Here is a 17,972-nt window from a genome sequence, read left to right on the forward strand (position 1 = left end):
GCAGACCTATTGCCTTCTGCAAGAAATGGAAGAGCAGTCTCTCATGTTCTGTCTCCCTCTCTGATGTTTCCCACTCATTTTCTCTCCTTTCCCCTTTATTCCCTTTCGCTATTTTTTATATTCCCCAAACAAATGAGACCATATAATTTTTGTCCTTCTCTGATTGACTTATTTCACTCAGCATAATACCCTCCAGTTCCATCCACGTCGAAGCAAATGGTGGGTAATGAACAAGGGGTGGTGGAAAGAGAGGTGGGCAGGGGGTGGGGGTGACTGGGTGATGGGCACTGAGGGGGGCACTTGATGGGATGAGCACTGGGTGTTATGCTATATGTTGGCAAATTGAACTCCAGTAAAATAAAAAAAAAAAGAAATGGAAGATCATTTTCCCCCCTGAACCTGGGTAGCTCTGTGCGTGTCCCCGAAGTCTCCACCTTTGTCCTGGGCTCCTATCCTTAGCCAGACTAAGGGAATCAGCCGAGGGAGATTGGGTGCCAGGCATAGAGTATGAGCATGCGCAGTTGCTGGTGCCTCTGTGCACCTGCCCTGGCATCCAAGCCTTCGGGAATGTGTGGACAGGGGTCTCGCCCTCACGCCTGGGCATCTCCCTAGCACCACTGGTTCCCAGTGCTGCAGCCCGGATGCGGAGCATGGGAGGTTGCTTACAGGCAAAACCCACAGGGCCACGGTGCAAGGAGGGGCATCTCCGCAGGAGCCAGGACTCCCAGGTCACTCCGCGGCTCAAAGTGCATTATAGAGGCCACTGGTGTTTCTCTCCTTTAAAGGAAGCTGCCAAATCAAGTTTCTCAAGTTTCAAAATCTTGGATTACTTCCGAATTTCTTAGTGCTATATCAAAAAGTAAACAAGGATTATCTTAAGGGGTGAGGGAGAGAGAGGGGGCTCCATGAACCCCTTTCTGTACCATATTGTAGTGTTGCAAGTCAATGGTGCTGTGTTCGAAAATCAAGCAACTAATATATTTTAAAAATTAATCGATAAAGCTCTGATGAAGAATTAGAGAAATGATAAAGAGAAATGATCAAGCTATCAGGGAACCAAGCACTCTGAACTGTATTAATTCTCCCTTAACATTTGAGATAGTGTAAAATGAAGTTCTAGATTCTGCAAAACATGGTGAGCCTAAGCTCAGTGCAATGGCCATTCTCATTTTTGTCTTTGCCTTTCCAGGACAACCAGAAATTCATCAAGCTGGGACTTCAGCTAGAGGCCATATTTGAGAATACTTTCAAAAACACTTTTGCAATTCAGGAAACAGGCGAGAACAGTTCTCAGTTGGAGCCCAATCTTTCATAAAATAGCCAATCCCCCTCCCCCCCTCCCCACCCTGCGCACCCCACCCCCAGTCAATTCCTCAGCAGCTACATGATGACACGTTGTGGTCCCTCCTACTGACTATTCTGATGTACAAACAACTTTTTCAAAAATTTTTATTGCCATTTCTGTTCATTTATTTTTTAAATAAAATATAAAATTATCTTGTCTAGTTCCCTTATTGAATAATTTGGAGTGAGATTTACAGTAGAAAATATTGGGTCTTTCTATAAAGGATTGTATTATGCACTTCCATTTATATTTTAATCTTTTATTAGGTCCTTATGCAAAATTTTCTCTTCTTTTCCCCTTTCCACACAGGACTTAGCCATTTCTTTCTTTCTTCTTTTTTTTTTTTTAATGCTCAGGCAGTTGACATTTTTTTCTTGCTATTGTGAACATGAACTTTCCCCCAATATATTTTATTACCAATTATTGACTCTTATAGAAAGCTATTTATATATTCTATTATTATTATTATTATTTATAATAATAATATTTATATATTCTAGTCACTGATCACCTTACTGAATCCTGGATAGCATCCTTTTTGGCCTCATACCCAGTGGCATCAGGAAACTTGTACAGGATGCAGAGCATAGCCAGTTTTCAATTCACAGAATCATAATTGGCTCAGCTGATAGAAGCATTCCCAACTTGGGCACTAAGATCTCTGACAATGCTGGGTTCTGTTGGCGAGTGGCTCAGCCATGGCACCCTGGTAACCTTTTGTGTCTCCACATAGACAGCATAGGCAAGACTTAACTACAGTTGATTCGATCTAAGTCTTGACAGCCTGCCCCATGATCTTTCCAGAACATGAGAGCATGGGACGCTTGTGAAGCACTATGACAGGCCATGTCCCACTCACCACTTTATCTTCCAGAGGTATCATGACACACTGTCTCCTCATATTGCAAGTTCCAATGAGGTATGAGGCCTTCTGCCCCAGGGAGATGGCACCTTTGCTCTTCCTGCTTTTGCCATTTATGTAAGTAATAAGCTGTCTGAATCTTAAAAGGGCACATTATTTCTTTACCAGCCAAATCAGTCAGCCTTGCTTGAAGGGTTCCCAGATCCAATATATTCTGGATAAAGTACCTGACAAAGACTACCAAACCCTGGTAGCTGGTTCAGAGCACACACTACACCCTTTGGGGAAGTATCTCATCCTAAGAAATAATGGCCTCCAGCTGGTTCCAGAGGTGAGTCTTCCAACACGCCACTTCCTTATTCAATAACAAAATTTTGTTGTCAGAATGGATAATGTTGAAGATTAAATTATGTATGCAAAGTGTTTGAAATCATGTCAGAGGCACATGCAGGTATCACTGTGGCTACACACAGTAGAGATTCTGTATTCAAAATGTTAATTCAATCAAAAGGAAGCAATTCTAGTTATCCAATTAGATAGTTGATGGATACTCAGAGGCCACAAAAACCAAAATTGATACGGTTCCCAGCCCTTCCCTTTGTCTATTTTCCAACATAATGATACTCTGAAAAAGAAAAAAATAAAGAAAGAAAATTCTCATGTCCTTAAAAGATGATTGAACACTGACCCTCAGCTAATTCCGGAAGCTGAGACATCATAACAACCCATCTGATTGAACAGGTTCAGGTCATAAATGCGGTTTTGATCTCCTGGTAGACCTACGCAGAGATGTTTCTTACTGCAATTGATGAAATTATTTATGGGTGATTCAAAAATAAATGTAACTGAAGTTGTCTCCCTTTACTTATGCTATGACTGAAAGGGGAATGGTCTGCTAAGTAGGTAAAAAGTCCAAGGATCCTGTCAGAGAGTAAAACCTTCTGGGCCTGCATTTAGGTAGACCGACTCATTAAGTTCCATCACTGACCAAGCAAAGTATTTTATTCTAGAAGATTTCTCGGGGATCCCTGGGTGGCGCAGCGGTTTGGTGCCTGCCTTTGGCCCAGGGTCCGATCCTGGAGACCCGGGATCGAATCCCACGTCGGGCTCCCGGTGCATGGAGCCTGCTTCTCCCTCCTCCTGTGTCTCTGCCTCTCTCTCTCTCTCTCTCTCTCTCTGTGACTATCATAAAACAAATAAAAATTAAAAAAAAGTTTAGAAGATTTCTCTTGTAACATCATCTGTTTTTAATCCTTTGCTTCCTAATAAAGTTAGTTTTCATTTAGATTCATCTTTTGAATGTTGGCTCCTTTTTGTTTGCTTAGTTGAATCCGTCATGTGGCTTCATTCTTAACAGTATTATCTAGAATGGGTCCTTTTCAGCCTTCTGCTTTTATTTGTGGCAGAAACAGTAGTGTTCTCCAAATATCACATATATCCCCCTAAGTTTTCCTGCCCCTCACATTAGGCATGGCTAAATGACTGAGACACCGACCAGTGGATTATGATCAGAGGTGGCATATGTCATTTGCAAGGTGATTCACAGAAAGGGCAGTGAGAATTCCCTGTGTAAACTCTCCTGCCACATTGATTAGACGATTTGTTTTGGGATGACAGAGCCTAGAGATTGACCCCACCTAGTATGTGTATTCACTACCACCCCAGGAGGGCTCCCAGATCCACTGTGACTCTGAGCGAGCAAGAAGTAGACTTTGTTGTCTAAGCCATTAAAACTCGAGGGCTGTGTATGGCCCATAAGCATAACCCAGCAAGAACTGGCTAATATGTACCGGAAACAAGACAGAAACACTTGTAGGAGTGGATTTTTAGGGTGTAAGACCAGGAGGGGTAAACATAAGAGTGGATAATGGAGACTCCATTGATATGGAAGCCCTCTCCTCCGATCAGGGCTTAAGGCCCTGGCAAAGGCATCTGAGGCTGGTTTGTCTATGAATGAACTGGCTCCTTGGAACTTGGACAAAATGATAGCATTTAGCAAATGATGTGGAGATGCCCCCAAAGCCTTGTATAGTACCAAGAAGGGGTCAAAAGGCTCAGAGAGGTAGAAATGTTCACATGGGTATATCACACAAAGACATGGCCTGAAGACATGCCAGATGGCTTGTCATCCCGAAGAGCCCAGAGGTCATTCCCTTTACAAAACCAGTAAGAAGTGCATTCTGTGGGAGTGCTAGCATTATTGAGGACCTCACTTTGCCTGTCACCTGTAAACCAGAGTTGACACTGATCCACATCCAATCTCCCCATACCCTTCTTCCTTAGTCATGGCCTAGAAGATGACAGAGATCATTCCTGCAAACAAGAAATAACTTCTCTTGGGGTGCCTGGGTGGCTCAGTCAGTTGAATGTCCAACTCTTGATCTCAGCTAGGTCTTGATCTTGGGATCTCAGGGTTGTGAGTTCAAGCCCCAAATTGGGCTTTCTGCTGGGTGTGGAGCCTATTAAAAAAGAAAAAGAAAAAGAAACAACTTCTCTTTTAGCAATTATGAATGTTCAGGTTCTATCTCAAAAGACAGCCCATTTTAATAAAAGATTAATCTGGACTCTTTAAAATTTGTTATCTTACTTTTGAATGATCTAGCAAATAGCTGGATTTAATGCTTTGTAGAAATGTTGTTAAAGATTCACTTATATACCAAAAATTCTGATCTGCACATATCTCTCTCTTCTAACATGTATGTCCAGAGTAAAAGTGTTTCCAATACCCATGGGATCTATAAAGCATGAGAGGAAAACTGTAATTTGTACTTGAAAAGTGGTGAATCTTGATATTTCACACAAGTCACATTCAGGATTGAGACATTTTGATTATCATTTCTCTTTACATTTCTTTTTTTTTTTAAGATTTTATTTATTTATTCATGAGGACACACAGAGAGAGGTAGAGACATAGGCAGAGGGAAAAGCAGGCTCCTTGCTGGAAGTCTGATGCAGGACTCGATCCCACAACCCCAGGATCATGCCCTGAGCCGAAGGCAAATATTAAACCACTGGGCCACCCAGATGTTCCTCTCTCTACCTTTCTAAAGGAAAGAAAGAAGTGGAAACAAGGTTATCAACATTTGTGTTGCCTTACATCCCGTGATTGTGGTGAAATTAAAATAAGCCTTTTTTACAAAGTCCCTTGATAAACCACTACATACTCAATGGCTTTGAGAAAATAGAAATTAGCTCAGTATGAGAAAGCAAAAAAAAATCTGCCCTGCCATTCATGAGGCTGATATAACAGGTACGGAGAAAGTCAGCTGCACATTTAATAAGAAACATTCTCCTCGGAACTCGTGCAGCTATTAAAGGTCATGACAACCCTTCTTTGAATGACTAGTGCTTCCTCACTCACTGAGGAATTTTGTTGTCAAAATCCACGCACTATCAGAAACTTGCTGTTTGAAATGGTATCAGCAAGGATGGAGCATCTCACCCTTACTTGGATGGTCTAAGGTGCTTTGATAAAGAGATGGAATCTTGATTTCTAATCCAGGGGCACAGCTTCCAATATGGGATTTCCAAAAATAACATTCCACATTTTCATAATTTTGTGATTTTCCAACAATAGGACCCAGGGTCCATTTCACAATCCAGACCTGATCTTCAACACAGCTCTGGCTTGTTTTGAACCTGCATCAAATCACTGCATCCTATAAATTATACTTCAACTCCACCTTTTCCCAAACTGTACAATAACTCTGTTTCCTTGTTTGGCACAATGTCCATGGTTCTCTGGTGTGGTCCCTCTCCCTTGTTACAATGAGTCAATAAATCTATTGGAATACAGGTTTGTTTGTCCCTGACGATCTTAAACCTATTGAATCAGGACAACTTGCTGGAGGATGTCCAGGGGTTGTTTGACTCCTTTCTTTTTGAAGGTAATTAGATAGTAGAACTTCAAAGCTTTCCAAGATTTTTTACCAAAGGATAACAATATTATTACCCAGGAGAGGAATACTTCACATTCTGTGCTCCACAAAAGATAAAGAAGTGGAAGGGAATGGGTGGGAAATGCCATATAAATTCAAGATATCAGTATTAATAGGCATGACAATAGCTAATCAGAAAGCTCTCGTTTGGGGGTGCCTGGGTGGCTCAATCAGTTAAGCATCTGCCTTCCAGCTCAGGGTCCTGGGATCAAGCCCGTGTCAAGCCCCCCATGTCAGACTCTGCACTCAGTGAGGAATCTGCTTCTCCCTCTCCCTCTCCCCTCCCCCTCCTGCTTGTGTGTGCTCTCTCTCTCTAATAAATAAATATTTTTTAAAAGTTCTTATTTTCTGAACATATTGCTACAACATCAAAACATGAGCACGTCTATTCAATCAACAGTGCTCATACTATTAAAATATGAATTTATAACAATTTCTTATGTCTTTGCACACAATAGAAAAAGGTACTGCAGAGAAGGGGATTTTAATATCATTAATTCATTTTCATTGTTTGGTGCTTAGAGTAAAATGCATCAGGAAAAAGTAGCTCTGAATTCAGATTCCTAGAATCCTCAAACCCAAGACTTGCACACCAAAGCTGACACAATTTTTGGTGGTGAGCTAGAAGCTTCCTGGCGCTCTTCTCCAACATTTGTTTTCAAATAGTTGTCACTGATGTTCTCTGAATAAATGAAAAAATTTCCTTGCTCACTGCAGTGTGTGTGACCCACCAACATAGAATTTAAGGAACAGAGGTTTATAAAGTTGGCCAGGAAAGGCATGCCCGCTGAAACAAGTTTCCTAAATCACAGCCCAAACCAGTTAATAAGGCAATAAACCCACAATCTTTGGCATTATCTTTTCCACCAAACAATGTCTACTGGACAAAAGTCTATAAGTAAACGTGTAACCTGACAAAGTCAGACCCTCATTAGGAGTAAACGATAAATCAGAACATGTATCCTGTTGCTTTCCTGTCGTATTGCCAAGTGTGGATAATTTGTCTTCATCGCCTGATTGGCCTCTATCTGTCACTCTGGGAGAATATTACAATACGTTTGATTAACAACTTACCATTTCTAGAGACTTGAACAGTAATAACCTGGCAAGGTTAGCAGTACACTGCAGAAAGGAACACACAGCAATAACTTTCTAGACTGGTGGAGACGTGAGCTGCCAAGGTGGTTTTCCTTTATTCCTCTAAAGAAAGTTAACCAGCTAAAAAAAAAAGAAAGAAAAAAAGAAAGAAAGAAAGAAAGTTAGTTAACCAGCTTAGAGCTAATTTAGCAATCTTGCTTGGACATTCCTTATTACCCACTATATGATTCTCTGTTCCTTAACGCTCCAGAGTCCCTGGGAAGCCTGCTAATAATTCCAGGTGGTGACCTGGAGGCTCCTGGTCTCCTCCGCAGCCCTCCCTTCCACGCACTGCTCTCTCTGCAGAGCAATCAGACTGCCCGTATGTGGCCAAGGAACCAACGGAGAAGGAAATTCCTTAAGAAACCTATGTGTTATACTGTATGTTGGCAAACTGAACTCCAATAAAAAAAATATAAAATAATAATAATTAAAAAATAAAATAAAAATAAATCCCTAAAAAAAAGAAAAAAAAGAAAAGAAAAGAAAAAGAAAAGAAAAGAAAAGAAAAGAAAAGAAAAGAAAAGAAAAGAAAAGAAAAGAAAAGAAGAAGAAAAAAGAAAAGAAAAGAATGAAAGACCAGGGAAGATCATGAAACTCCCCGCATTCCGGTCTGTTCTTTGAACTCAACACACCCCCTTGGTTAACACTGTTTTAGTTGCCATCACCAGGAGCTGAGAAAATTGGGTAGTTGGGCCGTGTTGTGATATTTTGCTAAATTCCTGACACCTCGCCCTTCTACTTCCAATCCTTCCTCCTAATCCCTACACACTTTCTCCGCCTCTATTGCTTGCCCAGGGCAACATTGGAGGATGGATCCGGGAATGAGTGTGTGGATCAGAGCCCTCTCCCCTCCTGCCTCCTTGCCCCCAGTCCCACTCAACTCCCTCACCAACCCAGAACCTGTTGATATCATTTCCCTGAATAATAAGTAGACTTCTAATGTTCAAGATATTAAACATTGGTTAACAACAGATGGTGGGAACACCCTAAAAAATAAATTTAGTTTTTTTTTACTTACGAAAAATATAGCAAGCAATTAAAATGAATCTTTTTGGGGACAAATATGCCTTTTGACATTATCTTCTCTGCTATTATACCTAGTGTTTATTTCCAAATTAATTTTGTTCATAAAATCCATGAAAGAGAAACAGTAACTGCTTGATATAAGTTATAAATCCTGTAAAACTAACATTTACAGATGTGTCTGGTTGTTTTCTCCCCTTCCAAAGGAAAACACATCTGCTGAATTGAGATCTGAGCCTCCAGAACAATGGTCCTGGTGCTGCCTTAAATTCTCCATATGACTTTGGAAAGGATTCTTAAACAGTTATGTGCCAGAGTTTTCTCACCTACAAAACCAGGATAAAAAATAGTTATTACACCTACTCCTTACTGATGTTTTAGAATTATGAGATATTATTTCCTAAATTATTTTTTGAAAAGTTTGGATATAAGCTAATGGCACATCGGAGAACACATGTCAAGATGACTTATTTGGGCTTTTGGGGGTCTTTCCAAGTTTCCAATAACAATATAGGCTTCAATGCAATCAAAAATCACTTACCTTTTTTTGTGATCTACAGATGATAGAGGTTAGTTAAGGCAGAAATCAATACCTCCATTGGAGACATCAGTATGAACAGGTGTGGGGTTTTTTTCTGACACCAACTGTGTGGTGTCTTTTCCAATGATAAATAGGTCATTTCAATACCAGTCAATTCTCCAGCTCTTCCACACCAACTGGGTGTTGAACAATTCAATTCAGTTCTGACACTAACCACCCAGAGTTAGCACCGACCACACAGGGTAAGGGCCCAGTCCTACATGACTTCCCCTACTTCAGACACCAGCTACAAAATGGGGTCCCCAAGCTATCCATGTATCTTCCCAACAAATTATAAATCTGGGAGTTCTCCCAATGCCCCCTTAGGTCCAAAAATTTGCTAGCATGACTCACAGAACACAGGGAAATGCTCTACTTATGATTACAGTTTTATTATAAAGACCGCAACTCAAGAACAGCCAAATGGAAGAGATAGATAGGGCAAGGTACGTGGATGCCAGGGCTTCCACGCTCTCTCCAGCATGCAACCCCCCAGCACATCAACGTATTTACCAAGTCAGGGGCTCCCAACCCCATTGTTCAGGGTTTTTTACTACCAAGGTTTAATCATGTAAGTACACTGGTTAAATCATGGGCCATTGGCGATTGAACTTAATCTCCCACCTCTCATTTCTCCCCAGAGATTGAGGGGTGAAACTGAAAGTTCTAACCCTCTAACTCTCATAGACACCCTCTCACCGCTCAGGAAACTTCAAGGGTCTGGGAAACTGGGTGCCAGGAAGTAGAAACAAAGACCAAATGCCTTTTTTTTTTAATCATACCACAAGAGGCAAGATCACGTGGAAGGAAAAACAACAAATAGAAATATGCTAGCTTGTTTCTACTCCAATGTTGACACATGAACATACATATTCAGTGACTAGGATCTTGTCTGCCACATTTTTCAAAATGGCACACGAGGTAAGTACAGAGAATGTGTTCCCAGCATCGACTGGGCCATCGGCTGTAGAGTGCACTCCAAGTACAACACGTCAGGAAGCAGGACCTCTGAATTCAGATGTCTGATGGTCTGTAGCCCAAAGCTAGCAGCCCTCGCTCTTCTCATCCGGGCCTTGTCCTGGTGCTGAGCTCAGAGTTTCTGGGGGCTCTTCTTCCTCGCTGGATTCACTGCTGATCACTGCACAAAGAAACAAAACCCCTTAGGGATCTCAGCGTGGGGCCAAGGAACCAGCAGGAAACCCCATAATGGGGGGATGCCAGGAAAGATCCAGCTGCTGGGGTAAGCTCTGGGGAGGAATGTCCCTGCTCCAGATGGTGCCCATCTTCTCATGGAATCCTGGGCCTACAGGTTAACAGCGGGGCTCCAGGCACTCTCCCTGGACGCTGTGTAAGGACAGGTGACCACAGTGCCCAGCTCTAGTCATCTTGCTCCCCATCTTCTGACCACTCACTCCCTTCTTCCCCTTGCAGCTGTCTCGCCCCCTTTCCCTACCTCTGCTTCTCTTTCTCACAGCTCATACCTCCTCTCTCAGCTCAGCATGTTCTCCTCAGCACTCTCTGTTTCCACCTGATGTGTCTTTTTGTCCCCTTATCTCTTCTTGCCATCTCGCTCTACACACCTCCTTAGCGGCCCCCGTTCAGTACCTTTCCACTTCACCCCCAGTTCTCCTCTGTTAGGCAAAATCTCCTTCCCTGAGCACCAGGGTCTCCCTCTCCTGCATCCACCCCATCCTCCCTGGGCTGCCTCCTGACACCTTCGCTGCGACACACGCAGTGTCACCACATCAGACTCCCTCGGCCAGCCTTTATAATGTCTTCTTTTCTTTTCTTTTTAGGATTTTATTTATTTATCAGAGAGAGAGAGCATGCACAAGAGGGAAGGGGCAGAGGGAAAGGGAGAAGCAGACTCCTTGCTCAGCAGGGACTCAATCCTGGGACCCCAAGATCATGACCTGAGCTAAAGGCAGATGCTTAACCAACTGGGCCACCCAGGCACGCCTCCCTCGGCCAGCCTTACTGATTATTTCTGATGCTTGGTCACACGCTATCCCTGCTGGCTGGCCTTCTTGGTTAGTTCTGAGGTGACAAGATGCAATCGTCTTCTGCATATTCACCAGATCCACAACACAAGATTGTACTGGGTTTTCAGATCTGGAGAGCTCTGTCCCTGGAATACATACATAATGATCCAGAAAGAACCCTCAGCTGTCTCCCCGACCCCCTGCTCCCCTCTCTCCCCACTCCCCCTGGGAGGGTCGCCCTAGCACTACCCCTTGCCTGCTCGCCTACTGCCTCGCTCTGTGTCAGGACCTCTGTGTCCTTCTCTCTCCACCTCTCTGGGGCTTTCCTTTTTACCCTGAAATCCACCTTTTTGTTTTTCCTCTTTTCTCTTAACCTACTATTCTCATTCACTCACTGAAAATTATCTTGGCTGAATTTTGTGTTTATTCTTATGTCCTTTTCCACAAAGGTGGCTTAGTACATGCCTACATAAATATACTTAGAACAGTTTTTATAAAATCCTCCATACAAATACATCAGTAATGTAATGTTTGCCAACACATGGCAAAATGTTTGCCAGCCCCTTCAGGGCTTTGGAAACACTGTCCCCGGGGACGACGGCCTGCAGCAGAAGCTTCTATGAGGTGGCCTCCCCCTGATGCTAAATATCCCACCACGTCTCCTCTCTCTTGGCCTCATTGGCCTCCAGCAACGTTCCATTCACTCCCACTGAACACTCTGTCTTCAGGGTTTCTTTGTGTCCCTCTCTACCTTCTCTTTTATTGGCATTTGCTTTGTCCATATGATCTTTGTCACTCTCCCTTGTGTAAATTGTCAGTTTATCTCCTCTCAGCCATGGCTCTCATGTCATCTCTCCATCTCTGTTTTTCTCAGGCTTACCTGGACCCTCTACCTGCCTCTAGGCCCCCAACCCTAGTCTTGTGTGTTGTCCTCATGTCAAGGGTAGCATCCTTCCATCACTCCAGATTTCTCACCAGGCTTTGACCACAACTCAGAGCCCCTTCCCCACCTCTACCTCTAGGATCTTCTCCAGTGATCCTGCTTACTGGCCAGTCTGGCCATCACACACATTATTTCCATGCTCCTGTGACAACTTCTGGCAAGGCGGATAAAGCTGCCTCCCTGCCAAACCTCCACCCAATGGGAGAAGTTTGGATCTCATGTCCATTTAGGTAAAACCATGCTTGCTCCTAAAACTCATATTGGATGGTCCAATCCACCTACCTGTCTGCACTCGTCCTCCACACAGGGCACCCTCCTCCACTGAGGATGCCAGCTCCCCTTTCTGTCTTGCTTCCAGGCCAGGGGTAGGATGAGGAAAGCAAGAGGCCCAAGGCCCCTAATTTAAGGAGGCACCTACTCTTGGGTTCTCTTTAAATTTCGCCCCCTAGGCCCTACAGATCTCACCTCACATCTTAGAAAATGTGCCTCCCTCACATCTTAGAAAGTAGTCAGAGGCTGGGCTCAGGTGCCTGGCCTCTGACCCCTCCACATAATGAGCTATCCAGATAATGGGTCATCTATGACACAGGATTCAGTCAGTTACCTTGCCTATCACCCAAGAAGGCTGCACACCTTCTCTGACTTCCTCTTCCTTTGTTCTTAAAACTTTGGCTTCATCAGGTGCTGATGAGTGAGAAAAGGAGAGACCAGAGCCAGTGACCAGAAAACAAGCTAAGGAGTGGCCACACTGAGCTCTGAGGTTGGAGACAAAAGTGAGCTGCTCTTTGTGCAGAAAGACTTCCTGCTCCAAGACTCCGCCCAAAACCCAACCAAGTCCGGCTCTGCCTCTCTCCATCCAATTAGACCTCAGTCCCTTTCTCCCTCCATGTCCTACCAGGATCCAACCTGCAGGCATTGCTGCTCCCATCCTAGGATGATATGTCTGCATACCAGACTCCACTGTCTTCTGTTTCCTCATGTTCCTGTCTCTCTTTCCCGCAGCCACACTCTCTGCTCAGTCCCTCCTGCCTCCGCCTTCCTGACAAGCTCTCTTCCATCACAATTTCCCAACTTCCATGTCAGGCTAAACTGGTATCTCCTTTCTTGTTCTCTCTGACTTGCTGATTGCCTCCACTTAATGCACAGAAATGAAAAGATATACCTTTTAGTGATAGCAGTGGCTCTTGGCAGTAGGAAGAGGGAAATGGGGAGTGAAGTGGGGTTGCCCATTGAGGCAAGTGGTATGTTTTGAAAGTAGATAGAGGGGGATCCCTGGGTGGCTCAGCGATTTAGCGCCTGCCTTTGGCCCAGGGCATGATCCTGGGGTCCCGGGATCAAGTCCCGTGTCAGGCTCCCTGCATGGAGCCTGCTTCTCCCTCTCTCTGTCTCTCTCTCTCTCTCTCTGTCTCTCTCTCTCTCTCTCTCTGTCTCTCATGAATAAATAAGTGGGATCTTTAAAAAAAAAAAAAGTAGATAGAGGTGACAATGACACAACTTTGTGAATGTACCAAATATCACTAAACCGTACACTTTAAAGTGGTTAATTTTATGCTATGTGATTTTTACCTCCATGAAGACACACACACACAGGCTCTGGGTTCAGAATGCCTGGGTTCGCCCTTGCTCATTGGACCCCAGGCCAACTGCACACACAGTCTCTAGATTTTGGTCCCCTTATCTGCAAAATGGGCACATAAGCAATGCTAACCTCCAATGGCTGCCTGAGTGCTCACCCCACCACTGCCAGAGCAAATGTTCTGCCATGAGGTGTAAATAACATGGTTATTTTTATTGTATCTTAACCTTTTCTTCTCTTTCTTTCCCTCCTTCTCTCTCTCAAAGTACTCACATCCTCCCCTCCACCTTTCTATCACTTCCTCTTTTTTCTCTGTGAACAACTAACTGGCTTTCTTCTTGAATATCTGGGCTTCTGAACAACGTCCCCCACACTGAGATGGGTCCCTTCTGCCATCGTCAAAGGTCTCCTCTTTGTCATTGACCATGGGCCAGAGTTCTTAGCCTTTCACAGCTTCACACTGACGGTCATCTCTGGAAACTCCTAATTCGCACTTAGGTTCTTGCTTCACTCTCCAAATTATGGGGCAGAAAGTCTCTCTTTGCCACCTTTTGTCTTGGATTCCAGAGTCATGTCATTTTGGAATCAATACAAAGCCACACTCATCTGCCTGCCTCATGTCCCTCTAGCATCACATTCCCTCTAGCATTCCTCTAGCATCACAGTTGCCCTTCCTGAGTTCTATCCTCTTTGTAACCAGGAAACAAAGGTTGTATTCTTTCATAGTTACCTTGTTCACAGCTTGGCTCAGTGCTGGGAAGTTTTTGTGTCTCCTCGCTATCATCTTCCTGGGGAAAATATTTGTCTTCAATTACTAAACAGAGAAAAAAACTAATTAGTGGTTTCAGGCAAGTCATCACCACCTCATAATTAAGCATCTGGACCCCCCAAGAATCCAGGAATTGAGCAGGGCCTTCTGGACCCCGGATCAGTTAATCTCAGTGGCTCCTAATTTGATGGTGTTTATTCCTTTCCCTGGGACATAGAAGAGAAAAATACACACATGCAAATCCTATAGGTGATGAGCCTGTTGGGTTTAAGGATTATGGAGCAGTGGGAAAGTTATAAACAGTAATTAATCACTCAACAAAATGACCAGAGAAGAGTGAAAGCTAATCTCACTATAAATTCTGTAAGTGGAATGTGTCTGTGAACTGTAGGAAGGAAGAGAGAGAATTCTTCTGGAGAAGAGCAAGGCTCACAGAGAGATCCATGAGTATAAAAGAGAAAGCCCAGCTGCTCTAAGGATGCTGCTAGAGGAGAAGAGGGTTGGGGCAGGGAAGGTGAGTGCTTCCCAAAGAGACAAAGCAGAGGACACCTGGAGGAATAAGACAGACCTCCCAGGGGCCCAGATCCCAGGAACAAAAGAAGGACACTCTTCAGCTCTGAGCAGGGAGCACAGCTTGCAATGCTGGAGGATGGCCCACAGGCCTGCCCCAGCAGCTGGGGAGGCCACCAACCAGGGGAGGCAGGGACATCAGCCCAGCGCCTCTGCCTGTAGGTGACCCAGCACACATAGGAGGAAAGAAATAAGCCAGGAAGCCTGAATGGGGAAGGGAGGGAGGAGAGGGAGATGGGGCCATGTCTACAGGGATTCCAGGGAGGAGGGGACACCAGGGAGGAAGAGAACCTGCTGCCCCAGGGCCCATGGCAAGAGCTCCTCCTGGGGTAGGGCCTGCTAGGGTGAGTTCCACAGGACAGTGGGAACCATGGGTGCTTTGTCATCCCACGACCTGGACTCAGATCCTGGCAAAACCAGGTGGAAGAAAGGAGGAGAACAAAGGGAAGGATGAAGAGGGCCAGTGCAAGTGGGCAGTCCCACGGGGGCTTAAGGGGCCCTGAGTGTGGGATGAAGGTTGGCACCAAGCAGCAGGAGAGAATGCTACACCCCACCCCACAGCCCCCAGATTCTTGACTTTGGGTCACTGACCCATAGCTTCTGTGGACAACAGAGTCTGAGAGGCAATAGCTGCTACCTCCCCAGGGGCAGGTGGGTGGCAGCAAATGTAGGTGCAGGTCCCCCACCCCCCGCCCCCAGCTGGGGGAACCTGGAACCTAACACAGGTGATGTGGACACTTAACCTGGAGAGAATCAGAGCCCCTGAGATGTGGGCAGTACAGGTAACCACCATTCCCTTTGTTCCCATGGCCTGGGACATCCTGGTCACATATATAATATTGACCTAAGACATGTAACTTTGTCTCAATGAAGCTTTCAACAATTATTGACTTGAAATTTGTTCCTAGATATTTGATTATTTCTATTCCTTTCTCTAACTCAGGTATTAATATAGAAATTATTGTTCTGGGGGGAGGGCAAAAGAATCTGTCTTCTCGCATGCATCATTTTCAGGAATATAAACAGAAGTATCTTTTGGAGGAAAGGGCACAGGAATCTGTTTTCTCCCAAGGCACTTCTGAGGATAGAGTTGATTACCTGAATGTTGAGGACTACATTTTTTTTGTCCCTAAAACACTATATAAAATGGATTTTAATAAATTTCTGCTTTAACACTTAAAAAAAAAGAAAAAAAAAGAAATTATTGTTCTGGATGCCTGAGTGGTGCAATGGGTTGAGCATCCCACTCTGAGTTTCTGCTCATATTGTGATCTCAGGGTCCTGGGATCAAGCCTGGCAGCAAGCTCCTTGCTCAGCGCCATCTACTTGAGATTCTCTCCCTCTCCCTCTGCTCCTTCCCCTGCACTCTCTCTTTCTCTCTCAAATAAATAAATAAATCTTTAAAAAAAAAAGAAATTTAAAAAAATAAATAAATAAATAAATAAAAATTAAAAAAGAAATTATATTGTTCTTATTTTAATCAATGTACTATTTTCACAAATTAACACACTCCCTACTTTATTTCAGCTTCTTTTGATTTTTCCCCTTGCTTAAGAATTGATGTTACTTCCTTATTTTTATGAAAATAAAACTCCAATTCCTCAGAAACCACACAATCTGCCTATGACCATCATGTCATAATCAGCCCTCCTTACTGCCTTGCCCTTCCACATGCAGGCCTTGCTTCTGTGCTGGGGGGGTTCTTGTGACTTCTTGATTCTTTATGTGGAGCTAACTTTTTATCAGACTATCTCAGATAAGGTTTTCTGTGGGAATTGGTGACAATCTGGTCATCTTAGAAAAATGTCACAACGTGCCCAGGAACACTTCCTCTTTATCAGGCACCCATGACACAAAATAATTACACATTCCTGGAAGAAGAAAAAGGGCTGTAATTAAACCTACATGAGGTCCTAGCAGAGTAATCATCTGATGGATAATTTTAATGTTAAGACCAGAGAACACATCAGTTTCTATTAGTGGTGACTCATTCACACTGACAATCACAGATCCTAGGACAGGGTACACATTTCGTGAATACTTGTTAAACCATGAACAAGGGGTAGTGGAAAGAGAGGTGGGCGGGGGGTTGGGGTGACTGGGTGACAGGCACTGAGGGGAGCACTTGACGGGATGAGCACTGGGTAATATGCTATATGTTGGCAAATTGAACTCCAATAAAAAAATAAATTTTAAAAAATCCATTTGATTGCAAAAAATGCCTGTTAAACCAACAAATGAGTGAATGAATAAATGAGGAGTAGACCTGGACCCTAAAAGGGAGAGGAGAGTATTGATTACCATTTTTGAAGATTCCAAGAACATGAATTAAGGCAGGATACTCCTTCAGATGAACCCTGCTGAACAGGACTTGTAGAAGTGACCTATCAAAGGTCTTCTCAAGGCAGCAGAGGACATCATATGCCACTTTCTCTACAGGAATTAAGTTTCTGTGGGCTTCCTGAGATTTCTTTTAAAAAAGTGCAATGAGAAAAGAATATAAATAATTTCAAAATTAAAATAGTTTCAAAGTTAATCACTAGGAAGTGATTGCATAGAACATTCATTCCACTTTCCCAGGTAGATAGACTATTATTTTTCATGTAATATTTTAGAACTTCTTAAATATTTGATCAACTGCTTAAAATAACAAATGAACTCTTCTTATTGACTTTTGAACTTTCATCCTGCGTAGGCTGTTTCAAGAGTAGACCTTATAGTAATTCTGTTGGCCTCACAGCAACTACTGCCTGCCCTCCAGGTATGAGGAGTCCTGAGAGGGCTTCAGGATGTAGGCAGATGGTCCTGCCATTGCTGTAAGGAGCACATGGGGAACTGCACAATCATATGGTACAGAGGTAGCTCCTCTATTTCCCTGGGAGAGCTCACTGATCCAAATTTACTTGAATGCTAAGACTCTAGAACCACCTTACAAAACATAAACCTTTAAAGGACACAATAGCAAGGCAGAAAAAATTGACTTATAATAGCACAAAATCCCTGGGGATTTCATTTGACATAGTGGATTTTATAATGGAATACTGCCCCAGTGCTCTTAATTATTTTAAGTTTGTTTAATTTTGTTATACTATATAAATCGCTAGACATTTGCAAAGCTATCAGTTTCAATTCTGCCATAGGACTATTCCCATCCATCTCACTGCAACATGTCCCACAGAAGACAAGGGCTTTAATTAGAGCAGAAGCATGGTTATCGAGGTCTGCTTGCCCTGTCACCCTCGAC

The 17,972-nt window shown here is 43.6% G+C and overlaps 2 protein-coding genes across 9 annotated transcripts in view; one reads left to right on the plus strand and one right to left on the minus strand.

The window, feature by feature from the left end:
* SP100 (SP100 nuclear antigen) overlaps positions 1–1,497 on the plus strand; it is a 97,772-nt gene extending 96,275 nt beyond the window's left edge. For all 8 annotated transcript variants that reach the window (XM_072796625.1, XM_072796626.1, XM_072796630.1 and 5 more), the window contains one exon: positions 1,190–1,497. In XM_072796625.1, coding sequence (XP_072652726.1) covers positions 1,190–1,315 — 126 coding nt within the window. In that variant the 3' untranslated portion in view covers positions 1,316–1,497. The remainder of the gene's footprint in view (positions 1–1,189) is intronic.
* A 117-nt stretch (positions 1,498–1,614) lies between these two features.
* The window catches only part of LOC140616150 (uncharacterized), a 50,496-nt gene continuing 34,138 nt past the window's right edge, over positions 1,615–17,972 (minus strand). Inside the window, exons 3-8 of the mRNA XM_072796636.1 lie at positions 17,030–17,198; positions 14,120–14,203; positions 10,867–11,016; positions 8,476–10,026; positions 7,220–7,363; positions 1,615–4,666 (exon numbers count right to left, since the gene is read on the minus strand). Coding sequence (XP_072652737.1) covers positions 9,932–10,026; positions 10,867–11,016; positions 14,120–14,203; positions 17,030–17,198 — 498 coding nt within the window. The 3' untranslated portion in view covers positions 1,615–4,666; positions 7,220–7,363; positions 8,476–9,931. The remainder of the gene's footprint in view (positions 4,667–7,219; positions 7,364–8,475; positions 10,027–10,866; positions 11,017–14,119; positions 14,204–17,029; positions 17,199–17,972) is intronic.

The sequence above is a fragment of the Canis lupus genome, chromosome 24, assembly GCF_048164855.1.
Source record: "Canis lupus baileyi chromosome 24, mCanLup2.hap1, whole genome shotgun sequence".
In the NCBI taxonomy this organism is placed as follows: domain Eukaryota; kingdom Metazoa; phylum Chordata; class Mammalia; order Carnivora; family Canidae; genus Canis; species Canis lupus.